This window comes from Theropithecus gelada, chromosome 15, assembly GCF_003255815.1.
Source record: "Theropithecus gelada isolate Dixy chromosome 15, Tgel_1.0, whole genome shotgun sequence".
NCBI classification, from domain to species: Eukaryota; Metazoa; Chordata; class Mammalia; order Primates; family Cercopithecidae; genus Theropithecus; species Theropithecus gelada.
The window spans coordinates 95,059,457-95,076,005 of NC_037683.1; the positions used below are offsets into that span (position 1 = coordinate 95,059,457).

A 16,549-nucleotide genomic window follows, 5' to 3' on the forward strand; every position below is an offset into this window, starting at 1 on the left:
ACCTTTCATTTGAACACATTCACTTTCAAATTTAACTTCTTATTTCGCCCCATTTAACAACATTACTTTCTTTGAAAATTACCCAATTAAGCAGTTAACAGTTTTCCATAATATGGTACAGGCCACTGGCATTAACTAGGCAGTTGCCAAGATGTCAAGATGCCTGCAATCTAACGAGATCGAGACATCTACAGATGCCCACAGCAAACCCTGCAAACTTCCAGGGTGACCTGTGTTTCAGTGGAAAGCTTTGCGACAGTTCCTCTTATCTCATTGTTTGCTCTCTGTATAGGTTGGGGCTCTCTTTAGCGATGCACACAACTTTGCAGCACTGTAAGAGTATGAGGACAAAGTCCTAATCTGGCTTGCCCGGCCTCTCACCTCTGTGGTGCTCTGCATCGTGGTGCTTCTTGTCATCTTTTATTGCCAAGTGAGACTGCCCACTCAGAGCACTAGACAGCGCAAGAAGGCCGGCACTGCCCCCGAGGGGCGGGATTCCAGGAGGCTGAAGTCCCGAAGGGTGAGGCGTAAGGGGAACTGGGGGTCCGTGGCCATGAGAAAGATGCTGAGCTTGCAACTGCTGCTGCTGTTGGTGGTGGTGAGAGAGAAAAAGGAGGAGGAGGAGGTAGTGGTGACAGTGATGGCGATGGAGGCGGCATCCAGGGAAAAACAGACATGACAGGAGGGGAAGGAGGAAACAGAACAGGAGGTTCAACAAACACACAAAGGGAGCCAAGAAAGAGAGGGAGGAAAGGGGAAAAAATGCGATTAGTGCTTTCAGTTCATCAAAAGCTTTCACCTGCTCAATGACCTCTCCCACCTTCCCAAAATATAATCCTCACATCTACACTGTCACTTTCTGGTATCACTCACCCCAAGACAGGAGCTGTTTATTATTAAGCAAGGCTGGCTACATCAGTAAGTAAACAGGAGCTAGTTCTTCTGTCTCTATGCGCCTCCAGGGAGGAGATCCAGCACGTCCCTGAATCTAAAATGCCACAGATTTTCAGACTCATGCTGTTTTTGGAGAGTTTAAAATGGGGGTGGGGATGCATCCTACAATATAGTAGCCATACTCTCAACCTGTCACCAGGTAACTCCATTCCACCCTACGTCCTTGCATTGACTTACCACAGTAGTATGATGAGACAAAACCAAAACACTATCACTAACGAACAGAATTTGGAAAGATGGGTGTCTCATGCAGCACCCAGGCACTTGTGCCCCCTTATTCCATCAAGCCCTCTCAGTCCTGTGAGGAAGTATTGCAATTCCCATTTCCCAGAAGGAACAAAGGCTCAAAGGCATTCAGTAAATTGCTGAAACTCTCTCCCTAGGTGGGAGGGGACTACAGTCAGTACAGAAGCAACTCTTACAGCTGCTGTTTACCATAAGGCCACAGACAGGAGAGAGGATCTCAGGGAGCCAGGCTTGTGGCCACTGGAAGAAACATTAGAGACGAAACTTTGTATATGCTTTCCTTCCTACCAAGCTCCACGCCTCAAACCCACTCTTTGTACGTGACTCATGAAAATACTGAGACCTAGAATGGGTAGGACCATGGATGAGGAAAGCACTTACGTGTAGGACTCCAGCCAGGGAGCCAAGCCCCTGTTCCCAAATGCCTTTTCCATGATTGCACTTTACCCCCATCGTTTAACCCATTCCAGAAGTTCTAAGTCAGTTCTCATTACACAGTAGCATTGCTCTTACACATTATATTTAAAAGCACATTGTATGAAATGGAAAAGTATCCAAGAAATGGCCCCTGCACCATGAATCTGACCACATTTCAGCTGTCCAACATAAAACTTATTTTTGATGAGGCAGTAAAAACGATTAAGGCTCAATTTCTAAGGTGTAATGTTAGAAAATTCTCCAGATTCTGATTTGTGCTCACTTCCCTGGGACTCAATTACTCATTTTATTTATTATCCCCTTGCGTGCACTGAATATATTAAATCTTCATGCCAGATCTTCAGTCATTTCTACCCAGCCCACTGACTTTTAACGGAATCCCAAACACACTTCCCAACCTCAAAAGTTAGAGAAAACACCATCTTAAAGCCAGAAATCAGTGTCTGTGGAAATTTTACAATGAATTTTCCAGCACTCCAATCTTTCTAAAAATGTTTAGGGTCAGGCACGGTGGCTCACTATAATCCTATAATCCCAACACTTTGGAGGCCAAGGCAGGAAGATTACTGTAGCCCAAGAGTTTGAGACTGGCCTGGGCGACATGGGGAGATTCCATCTCTATTTTAAAATAAATAAATAAAAACATCTAAGAGCCAGCCAACCATCTTTATAAACTTTCATTCTGTTCAGAGAGCACAGTTCTAATTAGAAGCAAAATGGGAAAGGGGGTGAGGTCAGAACAGGCAGCATTCATAGCATTCTTGGAAAGTATAAACTACTCATTCACCATTTGAGATCATAATAACAATTTCTTTATGCATAAAATCACCTTCCTGTCATTCCAAAGACACTAATTCTTGCTCTGTCACCTTTTAAGAGCTTGGCAATAGTGAGACATAAAACTGAAGAAGCTTGCAGTGGCATCACGGTCCACCAGGCATGCTCATTAGCACTTAATTAGGAACTAGACACCTGCCATAAGAAATGTGCTTGGAGAAGGATGAGGAACAGGTCTGCCCTACCAGCAATTACTATCATTACTTGGAGAGTAAGAGCTATGTCCGGCTTCTGGGGGAGAAATGCAATGATGCATACACAAGCAAGTGCAGCGGGTAATTAAGCACGGCACTAATTAAAAGAAGATGAGAGAGACTAAGCTGAGGGGAAGGAATCTAACCACAGGGTGGAGGACGCCACCCTCTCACCCTTCTCCCTGCTCCCACTACTCCCCTAAAAATCTAGAATGCAGTCACCAGAAGATGACTTCGGAGCTGGGATTCTTACGTCAGACCAAACATACGCCGGTAATATTTAGATACTAAGAAAGTCAAGATTTCCGGCTAGGCACAGTGGCTCACCCCTGTAATCTCAATACTTTGGGGGCCCAAGGCGGGTGGATCACAAGGTCAGGAGCTCAAGACCAGCCTGGCCAAGATGCTGAAACCCTGTCTTTACTAAAAATACAAAAATTAGCCAGGCGTGGTGGCGGATGCCTGTAATTCCAGCTACTAGAGAGGCTGAGGCAGGAGAATCACTTGAACCCAAGTGGCAGAGGTTGCAGTCAGCTGAGATCACACCACTGCACTCCAGCCTGGACGACAGAACGAGACTCCATCCCAAAAAAAAAAAGATTTCCCCTCCCAAAATCCAAGCTAGCTTTCAGAAAGATGAACTGGGGAAGGCGGATCATGCCTGTAATCCCAGCGCTTTAGGAAGCTGAGACAGGTGGATCACTTGAGGTCAGGAGTTTGAGACCAGCCTGACCAACATGGTGAAACCCTGTCTCTACTAAAAATATACAAATTAGCTGGGCGTGGTGGTGCATGCCTATAATCCCAGCTACCCGAAAGGCTGAGGTGGGAGAATCACTTGAACCTGAAAGGCGGAGGCTGTAGTGAGCTGAGATCATGCCACTGCACTCTAGCCTGGGTGACAAGAGTGAGACTCATTCTCCAAAAAAAAAAAGATGAACTGGGAGCAGATTCTGATATCTTAATGTGAAGAGGTGTTGGCTTACATAATGGGGCTTTGCCACAGCTGTGAAGTAAACCTTTGTGGTTAAACCCAACAGTTTGACTAATATCTAGCAACAGCAACATTCAACAGCCTAACTGGCCATGGGTAACTTCCACCTCTACCCTAATCTGACCTTCTAGGTCCCCTGAACGAACAGCTCACTGTCTATTATTAGAGGTAACTGGGTTCTTCCATCCATTGCTTGGCTACAATGAAAGCTGCTTTTTTTTTTTTTTAAAGCAAAATCCTATCAAATTGAAAGGAGTACTAAGTAACAATCAAATGGATCACAACTGCTGAAGATGTCGTGATTCTAGGAAATGTGGACATTCCACTTCATATTCAACTTCTTGTTTCTGCAGGGCAGTGCTCCTAGATAATATTTAAGTGTCCATCGTCTGGCACAAGCTTAGAACACATCTGAGGCAGTGAGGGTAGGTATCATGGTTCCCATTTCACAGATGATACTGGCTCAAAGCCAACAGGCTTTGCTACGGGACTCAGAGTCAGAATGAGGGCTACAACCCTTTTGTTTCCTAGGACAACATTTCTCGTGTAACCCCAGCAGCTCAGTCATGTTCTCAAGAATAAGAAAGGGGGCACAGTCGTTCTCTGCTGAAGACTTCGCATTTCCCCCGCTGCTCAATTACGAGATGCTCTTGAGAACGTGCCATACTACGTACCCAGAGACAAATCCACCCTCACCAACAGGCCTAATGGCAGTGACAGAGGGAGTTTATGCTTAGACTGCATGAGTACCATCTCCTGTCCCCTCTTCTCAATGCCTGTCATATATCTTCAAAAGGATGCTATCCCTTGCCCCCAGCTCTCTTCCAAAGAAGTATGTCAAGAACAATCAAGCCTAACAGTGGTGGCTCTGGCTTTTCTCAGAAGTAGATTCTTAACATGATAAATGCAAAGTATCACTTCTAAGATAAAATATTCATTTAAATGAGTAGAGGGGCCAAATCTACAAGAGTAAAGCAGCTATCTCCAAAAGGACAGCGTTCCTCGGTCCCATCTGTCTTTGGACGCCCATTTGCTCTCAACAAGGCTTACCTGAGACACTGGTACTTACCGCCTTCAACAAAAGGAAAAAGCATGGATGCTACTTGAACATATTTTAGGAAAAAGTGATACTGATATTACTATACAGCCAAAACCCAATAGCTCTGCCAATCAGGAGAATTTATGCACACTTTTTTTTTTTTGGGACAGAGTCTTCACTGTCGCCCAGGCTGGAGTACAGTGGCGAAATCTCAGCTCCCTACAATCTCCTCCTTCTGGGTTCAAGCAATTCTCCTGCCTCAGCCACACAAGTACCTGGGATTCCAGGTACGCACCACCACGCCCAGCTAATTTTTGTATTTTTAGTAGAGATGAGGTTTCACCACATTGGCCAGGCTGATCTGGAACTCCTGACTTCAAGTGATCCGCCCACTTCGGCCCCGCAAAGTGCTGAGATTACAAGCGTGTGCCACCACACCCAGCCGATACATGCATGTTTTTTCAGGCAAAGTCTCACTCTGTCACTCAGGCTGGAGTGCAGCAGCACAATTATGGCTCACTGCAGCTCAAATGCCTGGGCTCAAGCAATCCTCCCACCTCAGCTTCCTAAGTACATACTTAGCTGGGACTACAAGTGTGCACCACTACACTTGGCTAATTTTTTTATAGAGATGGGGTCTCACCATGTTGCCCAGGCTGGTCTGGAACTCCTGTTTTCAAGCAATCCTCCCTCCTCAGCCTCCCAAAGTGCTGGGATTACAGGTGTGGGCCACTGTGCCCTGGCCACAGCTTGGCTAATTTTTTTAGAGATGGGGTCTCACCATGTTGCCCAGGCTGGTCTAGAACTCCTGGCTTCAAGCAATCCTCCTGCCTTGGCCTTCCAAAGTGCTGGATTACAAGCGTAAGCTACCATAGCTGGCCTGCATCTGTCCTCTCTAACCAAAACCTGCCCCTATCATTTGGAAAACTGCAAGATGTTTTTTTCAACAAGACAGGAAGGATGAGGAAATTTATTCTTCTAAGCATTAGTTTATAGTAATTAGGAAATTTGTTTAAAAGTCAAAATGCTTGTAGATTTATACAACGTAGAACACACATGCAAAAGTTTGTAAAGTGATTAGAAAAAGGTTTTGTTTTGTTTTGTTTTGTTTTGAGACAGTCTCACTCTGTCACCCAGGCTGGAGTATAGTGGTGTAATCTTGGCTCATTGCAACCTCCGCCTCCTGGGTTCAAGCTATTCTTGTGCCTCAGCCTCCGTAGTAGCTGGGATTACAGGTAAGCACCACCACACCCAGCTAATTTTTGTATTTTTAGTAGAGATGGGGTTTTGCCATGTTGGCCAGGCTGGTCTCGAACTCCTGGCTTCGAGTGATCCACCCACCTCGGCCTCCCAAAGTGCTGGGATTACAGGCATGAACAACCAAGCCCAGCCGAGAAAAAGCATTTTTGATAATCAATGACAGTTTCTAGCAATATAGCTGGTTTCTCAGGCTATGATTCTAGACCACTGGTTCTCAAGCAGAACCAATTTTGACACCCCTCCCCTCCCTGCTTCAGGGACAGGTGGCCGTGTGTGGAGGTCACTGCGGGGAAGGGAAAAGGATGCTACTGGTGTATCTAGTGGGTGAAGGCCAAGGATGCTGTGAACGTCCTACAATGCACAGGACAGCCCCCACCACAGAGAATTATCCTGCCCAAAATGTCAACAGTGCTAAGGTTCACTAACTTGAATTTAGACCTAAGCTGAGATTCTGTGCCATTAATGAGAATTCATGTTCTTGTATGCTAAGTGACTTGCCAAATTCTTGTTTAAACAATAAAAATACTATTCAACATTCAATCACATTCACTGTCCCTTCATCGCCATCTGAGTACCCTGTCACAACACAAAAAAATGAACATCTGCTTTCTTAAGCTGATTCCACTAACGATTTCAAAAATTAAAAAAAAAAAAGGCCGGGCGCGGTGGCCCAAGCCTGTAATCCCAGCACTTTGGGAGGCCGAGGCGGGCGGATCACGAGGTCAGGAGATCGAGACCATCCCGGCTAACATGGTGAAACCCCGTCTCTACTAAAAATACAAAAAACTAGCCAGGCGAGGTGGTGGGCGCCTGTAGTCCCAGCTACTCGGGAGGCTGAGGCAGGAGAATGGCATAAACCCAGGAGGCGGAGCTTGCAGTGAGCCGAATTGCGCCACTGCACTCCGGCCTGGGAGACAGAGCAAGACTCGGTCTCAAAAAAAAAAAAAAAAAAAAAGTCCTTGTATTTTACAAAGCAATTTGAGAAAGGACTACACTGGGAAATTTTACATACTGGTGTTCTGCGGCCCTAAAGGGAATGACAAATGTTCAGATTTGGGGATAAAGAGATCAATGCACTTGCTCTAACTAAAATCATTTGAATAGGCTGAGAGTGAGACAAATAAAACAAATGCCAAACCCTGAGTTAATGATACTGAAAACCCACAAGGAATAAAGCGATCTCATCCATGTCAAACAACAGCCACGCATTGAGAATTTTAATTCACATTTTACTTAGTGCAGCTTGGGTCAATTATATTACTATAATGAAACTGACTTCGCTGTTTACATTCAGAGTATTATTGTAATGGTATAGTTTCTACACACAGTCACAGCACATGGCTTATCACCATGTTGTTGTAGCCTCTAACAACTGGGAAGGACACCCAGTATGAAAACACAGGCCAATGCCCACTTTCTCCTCACCGGATCCTAAGCTCCTTACCACCAACCATGGAATCAACTTTAATTTCTGAAACTTCACCTGCTTTATAACCCCAAGAAAAACTATGTCATAAAAATCATAGACTTAACCCAACCCAAACTAAAACCATGCCCCTAAATGGCACCTCTGATGCTAAGAGTGACAGTAAGTGGCATTTATGGCACTCGGTATTTAAACACTTTTTTTTAAGGGGAAAAAAACGTGAAAAGGAGCATTTGTTGACAGTTCTCTCCAAATCACTCTTCCTTGATTTCTGCTATTTTCCTGTTCTTTAAAACACTCAAATCCTATCTTGGGAGACAGCAAAAATAAAGAAAGAAAGAAGAAGAAAACTGGTATGCTACATAAACAAGTGGGAAAGAGCCGTCTGGCAGCAGAAAACATCAAGGACACTACTGCAGGAGTTATTGCAATACCTCCCATTATGTGAATGGCCTCTCACGTAAAGAGGGGCAAGGGTGATAAACTGGGAGAAACTGCTTACGGGGCCAAGAATTCTCCAGCCACTCGAAGACAATAATAAAAACTAAAGTAACAATCCATTAAAGGCCCCATCTCAATGCAGGAGCACACAGAAAATGATGCATGGGCAACCTAAGGAATGGGAGAAAATATTTGCAAACCATACCTCAAATAAGAGGTTAACATCCAAAAAACTCAATAGTACGAAAATAAAAAAATAAGTATCCTAATTTAAAAATGGGCAAAGGACCTCCTAAACAGACATTTTTCAAAGAAGACATACAAATGGCCAACAGATAAACGAAAAAATGCTCAATATAATTAATCATGAAGGAAATGCAAATCAGAGCCACAATGAAATATCACCTCAGGCTGGGCGTAGTGGCTCACGCCTGTAAACCCAGCACTTTGGGAGGCCGAGGTGGGCAGATCACCTAAGGTGGGGAGTTCCAGACCAGCCCAACTAACATGGAGAAACCCAGTGTCTGTGAAAAATACAAAATTAGCTGGGCGTGGTGGCACATGCCTGCAATCCCAGCTACTCAGGAGGCTGAGGCAGGAGAATTGCTTGAACCTGGGAGGCGGAGGTTGCAGTGAGCAGAGATCACGCCATTGCACTCCAGCCTGGGCAACAAGAGCAAAGCTTCATCTCCAAAAAAAAAAAAAAAAAGAAAGAAATATCACCTCAAACCCATTGAGATGGCAGGTAACAGAAGACAAGATATGTGTTAGTGACGGTGTGGAGAAAAGGTAACCCTTGTACACTGTTCTTAGGAATGTAAACTGGTACAGTCCTGATAGAAAACAACAGTATAAAAGTTTCTTAAAAAGTTAAAAATAGAACTACTTTCTCAAAAAGGTTAAGTATCCCTTTTCTGAAGTGCTTGGGACCAGCAATGTTTGGATTCTGGCTTTTTTTCAGATTTTTAAATATTTGCAATATTCTTACTTGCTGAGAATTAGAATTAGGGCTGCTCAATCTGTACATGATCCAGCAATCCCACTTCTGGGTATATATCTAAAGAAAATGAAATCAGGATCTATGTGCGGTGGCTTACACCTGCAATCCCAGCACTTTGGGAGGCCAAGGCGGGTGGATCATCTGAGGTCAGGAGTTCGAGACCAGCCTGGCCAACATGGTGAAACCACGTCTCTACTGAAAAAAAAAAAAAAAAAATTAGCCAGATGTGGCGGGCGCCTATAATCCCAGCTACTCAGGAGTCTGAGGCAGGAGAATTGCTTGAACCCAGGAGATGGAGGTTGCAGTGAGCCGACACAGTGCCACTGCACTCCAGCCTGGGTGACAGAGTGATTCTCCATCTAGAAAGAAAGAAAGAGAGAGAGAGAGAGAGAGAGAGAGAGAATGAAATCAGACAGAGAGAGAGAGAGAGAAAGAGAATGAAATCAGTATACCATGTATCTGCACTCCATGACCACTGCAGCGCTATTCACGAGAGCCAAGATAATCAAACAACCCAAATGTCTGTTGATGGATGAACAGATAAAGAAAATGTGGTACATACAAACACAATGGAATACCATTCAGCCTTGAAAAAGAAGAAAATCCTACCACTTGTGACAACATGGGTAAATCTGCAGGACAGTAGGCTAAGCAAAATAGGCAGATTCAGAAAGACAAATAACGCATAATCTCCCTACTATGTGGAATCTAAGAGTACAACTCACAGAAGCAGAGAGTAGAATGGTGGCTGCCTGGAGGGGTAGGGGAAAATGAGGAGAGGTTGGTCAAAGGGTGCAAGGTTTCAGTTACCCAAGATAAAGATCTGGATTTCCAAGGTACAGCACAGAGACTATAGTTAATAATACTGTATTGTATACTTGAAATTTGCTAAAATGGTACTTGGTACTTGGTGGGGTGTTTGTTGTTGTTGTTGTTGTTGTTTTGAGACAGAGTTTCGCTCTTGTTGCCTAGGCTGGAGTGCAGTGGCGCTATCTCGGCTCACCGCAACCTCTGCCTCCTGGGTTCAAGCGATTCTCCTGCCTCAGCCTCCCGAGTAGCTGGGATTACAGGCATGTGCCACCAGGCCAGGTTAATTTTGTCTTTTTAGTAGAGACGGGGTTTCCCCATGTTGGTCAGGCTGGTCTAGAACTCCCAACCTCAGGTGATCCGCCCACCTCAGCCTCCCAAAGTGCTGGGATTATAGCCGTGAGCCACCATGCCTGGCCTGTCTTTATTCTTTCTCCATTTCAGCTAATCCACACAGGCCAACTCCTCCTGCACGACCACTGCCTTGCTCATCCCATTTCCCCGGAAGGCCATTAAGGCTATGACAAGCCATGTGATGGTAAATCCACTATAAAAACTACGCGGGTTTTGGTTGAAAAGATGCTCAACATCATTAGCCATCAGGAAAATGCAAATCAAAAACAGGAGATGCTGCTTCACACCCACTAGGACGCATAGAATAAAAAAGATGGACAGTAAATGGCAGAGATCATATAGAGAAATTGGAATTCTCATACGCTATTGTGAGAATGCAACATGATGCAGCCGCCTTGGAAAATAGTTTGGCTGTTGCTCAAAAAGTGAATAAAGTTACCACAGACCCAGTAATTCTACTCCCAGAGACAAATCCAAGAGAAAACATGCCCACACAAAAACATGTACACAAATGTTCACAGCAGCCTTATTCATAATAGACAATCAGTGGAAATCACCTAAATGTCCATCAACTTATGAATGAATAAGCAACTGTGGTATATTAATGAAATGTTAATTGTCAATAAAAAGGACTAAAATACTGGTGCATACTACAACATGGATAAACCTTGAAAACATGAAGAAGCCAGGCATACAATGCTACGTATTATATGATTCCATTCATATGAAATGTCCAGAACAGGCAAATTCATAGAGATGGATAAGCACATTGGTAGCTGCCAGAGGTTAGGGGAGGAGGCATGAAGAATAAATGGTAATGAATATGGAGTTTCTTTATAGGGTGAAAAAACGTCCTAGAAAAATTTTATAGTCGTGATGTTGTACAGCAATGTGAATATGCTAAAACCCACTTAAGTATATGCTTTTAAAAAGGTGAATTTGGCCAGGTACAGTGACTCACGCCTGTAATCCCAGCACTTTGGGAGGCCGAGGCAGATGGATCACCTGAGATCAGGAGTTCAAGACCAGCCTGACCAACATGGAGAAACCCTGTCTATACTAAAAATACAAAATTAGCTGGGCATGATGGTGCATGCCTGTAATCCCAGCTACTTGTGAGGGGAGGCTGAGGCAGAAGAATTGCTTGAACCCAGGAGGCAGAGGCTGTGGTGAGCCGAGATCCCAACATTGCACTCCAGCCTGGGAAACAAGAGAGAAACTCCATCTCAAAAATAATAATAATAATAATAATAATAATTTAATTGTAATTTTAAAATAACTAAAAGAGTGTCATTAGATTGTAACACAAAAGATAAATGCTTGCCGGGCGCAGGGGCTCACACCTATAATCCCAGCACTTTGAGAGGCCGAGGTGGGCAGATCACCTAAGGTCAGGAGTTCCAGACCAGCCTGGCCAACATGGAGAAACGCCGTCTCTACCAAAAATACAAAATTAGCCAGGTGGCACATGCCTGTAATCCCAGCTACTCAGGAGGCTGAGGCAGGAGAATCACTTGAACCCGGGAAGCAGAGGCTGCAGTGAGCCGAGATCGTGCCATTGCACTCCAGCCTGGGCAACAAGAGCGAAACTCTGTCTCAAAAAGAAAAAAAAAAAGATAAATGCTTCAGGGGATAGATACCCTATTCTTTATGATGTGCTTATTAAACACTGTATGCCTGCATCAAAACATCTCCTGTACCTCATAAATATATACAGATAGTATGTACCCACAAAAATTAAAAATTTTAAAATACACGGCTGTAATTCGTATAATGGGGTACTCTATTTTCTATTCTGAAGCTTTTCTCCTCCTTCTGGAAAAAAGAAGAATATATAATGCTTTATTCCAGGGAATCAAGTAAAAATCACAGGAAACTATGTGGGTGGGTTGACAGGCGCAGCAATCACTGCACATGTTTACCTATGTAACAAACCTGCACATCCTGTGCATGTATCCCGAAACTTAAAATTAAATTAAAATTTTTTTTTAAAAAAGGAAAGAAATACGTGGGGAAATTAAAAAGTAAATGCTTCAACACTTTTCTAATAACTACAAAGCGTGATGACGATAATCCGGACACTGAGGAAAAGTTCTGCATTTGTCAGGCACCTAGTTGTGCTCTCAGTAAAAACAGACAGACAAACTTAACCAAAGGAGAGATGGGCTGCGAAGACTTCTTTGCAATATTGCTCTTTCCCTGTGGAAATTCAATAAAAGCGCTAGATTGTTGTAATTTAAGTAGAGAGTATGTCACTAAATACAAGTTAGTAGAGCTAGAAGATCCATGTTTGTTGTAGCTATTTAGTCTTCTCTGGGTAGCAGGCTATGCATTATTCTCCTAGGGAGAATTTGTTTTATAAAGAAACTTACGGCTGGGTTATTGATGGCTTTCCAGGGATTAACCGCATACTCATAAGAATAAGAGGCTAACCTCATCCTCTTAAACTTCACACACTACAATCCCATAGATAGCTGACAGCTACAGCCAAAGGAGAAAAATAATCCAACATTTTACTAATCCTTAAACCAATCATCTCATGCAACAGTGGAGAGCCCTTTAGGTCTACAACTCAATCTCTTAGGGATGGACAGGCTCCTCCTACAAATGGTTTAGGAGTTTGAATTCACAGCCATCCCCTACACGAAAACATCTAGCCAGACATCACAAAATACCCTAGACTTATTTTTAATTTTATACTAAGTTGTTTTAAAATATACAGAATCAGGTATTTGCCTATGGAGGAGGAACATAGAAATCTGATCAATAAACAGATTCCCATATAAGCCCCATATGCCTTGACCAAGGTTATGTTCATGAAAAATAAGTCAGACTACATCCAAATAAGTGAGAAAGAAAAATGAGGTTGCCGAAACCCAAATTTCTTTTTTTTTCTCTCTCTTGTACATAGGTTATATGTAAACAAACCCAAATTTCTTGATCTCCTAAAGTTCACAGGCATTACCACAGGAAACTGCTCAAATTGTCTTGCACCCAACTGTCAGCTTTGAGGCCACAAATAGAAACCTGTCATTTTGTGGAAGGGAAGGACAATCCCCACTGGTCATCTGGCCATCTCTTCTAACTCTCTTCCTTCCCAACTTTATCAGAATGATTCCTATAACCTCTCTGTGTCAACAATGGCACTGTCTGCCTTCTTCCTCATGTTAGGTAAGGAAGTCAATGATGTCTTCACATTTTTGCTCTCAATTCTGTCTCCATCTGTTCCCCAAACTTAACTTTTTTCTTGTGGTTTTGAACTTCTAAGTTTGTACATCAAAAGCTAAATGGCCGTCCTTTTTCACTATTGTGTCCCTGTCATTCATGCACAACAACTTAATGGCAGGAGCAGAGCATCTGGCTGGGTCCAATCTCAAACACCCACATCCCTGTAACCTCTAAACAAGACAAAGGGGTGAACTGCTGCTTGGCACAACCACCCCCGACCAGGGCTTGACCAACTGGACCTACGGATCTGCTACAAGCACTTAGGAAAACCAGGCAGACAAAACTGCAGTTCAAGGGGTCAGGATCACATGTTCATTGAAGACTGCCAGCCAGGGTCTTATCCCCACACAAGCAGGGAAGGTAGAGACGGTATTACCATCCACGGATGGGGGACATTGTAGAGGTTAACTGACTATATGAGGTCATAAAGCTAATAGACGGCAGCTAAGCATCCTCCCCAAGTCCATCTGATCCCAAGGCCCATGCTTCGTCCAAGGCAACACAGTGCAAATATTCTTATGTGGATTACCAAAAACACCATGAAATGGAACAACAGGTGGTTAGAAATAAAACATACAACTGTGCCATTGTTTACTATTAATATTTTTTTAAATGTAATTGACTGATTCTTTTTTAACTTTTCAGTTAAAAAAACCACCATCTTTATGGCCAGGTACGGTGGCCCATACCTGTAATCCCAACACTTTAGGAGGCTGAGGCAGGTGGATCACCTGAGTTTGGGAGTTCAAGACCAGCCTGGCCAACATGGTGAAACCCTGTCTCTACTAAAAATACAAAAATCAGCTGGGCTTGGCGGCGCATGCCTGTAATCCCAGCTACTCGGGAGGCTGAGGCAGAAGAATTGCTTGAACATGGGAGGCAGAGGTTGCAGTGAGCAGAGATCATGCCACTGCACTCCAGCCTGAGTTACAAAGTAAAACTCTGTCTCCAAAACAACCCCCAACCATCTTTAGCTCTTCTTTCACATGCCAAAAGAAAGAAAGAAAGAAAAAAAAAAGCAACTATCTTTCTTTAGGAGAAGGGGAAAAACTGATAAGAATAATGGAATCCACTGGGGTTCTGGAAACCACCCCCTTACTGTGGAATGTGGGTTACCGGGTATACATAGGTGTCAAAAATCAAGCTGTGCATTCCACTATATTACAATTAGACATCAACTGAAAAAAAACAAATCTAGGCCGGGCGCGGTGGCTCAAGCCTGTAATCCCAGCACTTTGGGAGGCTGAGACGGGCGGATCACAAGGTCACGAGATCGAGACCATCCCGGCTAACCCGGTGAAACCCCGTCTCTACTAAAAAATACAAAAAACTAGCCGGGCGAGGTGGCGGGCGCCTGTAGTCCCAGCTACTCGGGAGGCTGAGGCAGGAGAATGGCGTGAACCCGAAAGGCGGAGCTTGCAGCGAGCAGAGATCCAGCCACTGCACTCCAGCCTGGGTGACAGAGCGAGACTCTGTCTCAAAAAAAAAAAAAAAAAAAAAAAAAATCTATGTGTGTACAGATATGTATCTCTCTATATTATCCCTCGATTATCTGTGATGTTAAGAGAACACTAATTATTTGAAATCCCAATCCCAACTGAAATCAATTATTCAGTACCTATCAGAGCAGGTAGAAGAGAGCTTTTAGTTGCAAACTCCCCAAATAATAAAGTGGAGAAGTGGTCTTGAAGAGTCTTTCTATCAATTCTCCCTGCATTCAGGCAGCCATTAGCCATTCCACAAATAAGATGTTACAACGTTTAATAACCAATTTTGTTTTGACCATTCTTAGTAGAAATTTTAAAAAACAAACAAAAATGTTGCTTATGGTTTAACAACGATCCTGATTTAAAAACTCAAGGTCTCAAATGAGTAAGTTCCCTTCTCACAATGCGACTTGTTTGCTAAGGCCTAAGTGAGCTATGTGTCAAACCAAATAAACCTCGTACAAATTTTGTACACCTTTGCACAATAAATTAGCCTTTTCATTGTGACAAGACTACAACACATTTAATAGCAAAAGAATTGGTAAGAAGCAAAATTCAAAAAGTAGGACCGTAGTTATTATTCTGCCAGTCACCAGATTTGCTGTCAAAGCTGTTTAAAAAAAGGTCTACAGAAATATTTCAATAGTCTCTCCAGTATCAAATATCTAAGAAGCTTATTTTTCTTAAATACCGATACTCTATGTAAGTTGAAGGCAGGTGCTACGGTGAGAAAGAATTAAAATTCAGTATTTTCTGCCAGACAGGAGAACTACAATTTCTATGCTGGTGAGAAATGGGGACTCTGCTAATTCCCTCAACAAGCACAGACAAAATATAACCTCTCTCTGCCTCCTCAAAGAGCACCCGCAGGCCCGAGACACACCTCGAACTAACCTAGAAGGTGGATGTCCTTGAGAAGATTTACTTTTTCCAGGTTTGATAAGAAGAAATATCTTTAGCCCTGTCAAGCAAGCAGTCAAGCTCCTTGATTGTACCTTAAAGGGAATAAGAATGTTTCGGCTCATTTGCATTTTAAAGGGTACTCTTTCATGATCTTTCACACTTGTAATAGATGTCTAAACCGTTAAATTACTATTTCTTTTCTTAGCCTGAAAGTGGATGCAGACTAAGAGCGTGGCCTCTCCCATTGTTCTTTACCCTAAGTCGGCCCCTGAACAATACTGACAGCTGCTATCAAACCAGGCTGCATTTACTCTGTGCAGCTGCTGCTTGTAGGAACAGACAGTCTCCCGGTACCTCCTCCCCTCTGGGGAGACAGGTTGACACACTGCATGTTCAATGAAGGGGTGCAAAGGTCCACTGAATTGTCAACCCAATTTTATGCTACTTCGATTTTCCAGGACGCACACAATTCCTTTCAAGCAAAAATCAAGCATATGCCACAGCATGAAACTTAAGGTGTGGGATAATTATTGATCACTACAAACTTGAAAAGAGCCTTCTGACACAAATTCGTATACTAATCCAAAAATTACAATGATAAAAACCGCACATGCCAGTATGCCCAAGACACGCAATGGGCGTAAGTCTCGTTTGCATTGCGCCTGATTCACCACTTTGGTTTATTGTTGCCAAGGCACCCAGAGCTAACCTGCCTTTATAATAACCTCCACAACATTTTTCCTGGACTAAAGCCATTTGTAAAATTAGAAATTCATTTGCCCTTCGAAAAAGATCTGCTATTTTTATTCTCCGATTCAGCTCAAACTGGGTATTACCTATGAACATCTGGTTAATACGATTTCCTCCTTCCTAAAGTGTAGGTGCGAAGGAGATTCACGAGAGCTGGGCGGTGCCTTTGAGAATGTAAACATCAGAGTTTT

At 43.3% G+C, this 16,549-nt stretch overlaps 1 protein-coding gene across 17 annotated transcripts in view; it reads right to left on the reverse strand.

The window, feature by feature from the left end:
• Window positions 1-16,549, reverse strand: part of TLE1 (transducin like enhancer of split 1) — a 106,851-nt gene that overhangs the window by 50,105 nt on the left and 40,197 nt on the right. For 7 of the 17 annotated variants that reach the window (XM_025359199.1, XM_025359195.1, XM_025359194.1 and 4 more), the window contains one exon: window positions 382-586. The exons of 1 other annotated variant lie outside the window; for it this stretch is intronic. In XM_025359199.1, coding sequence (XP_025214984.1) covers window positions 382-586 — 205 coding nt within the window. Of the gene's footprint in view, window positions 1-365; window positions 587-16,549 lie in introns of all 17 variants that reach the window. 9 more of the 17 variants (XM_025359208.1, XM_025359200.1, XM_025359210.1 and 6 more) reach the window with 2 other exon arrangements.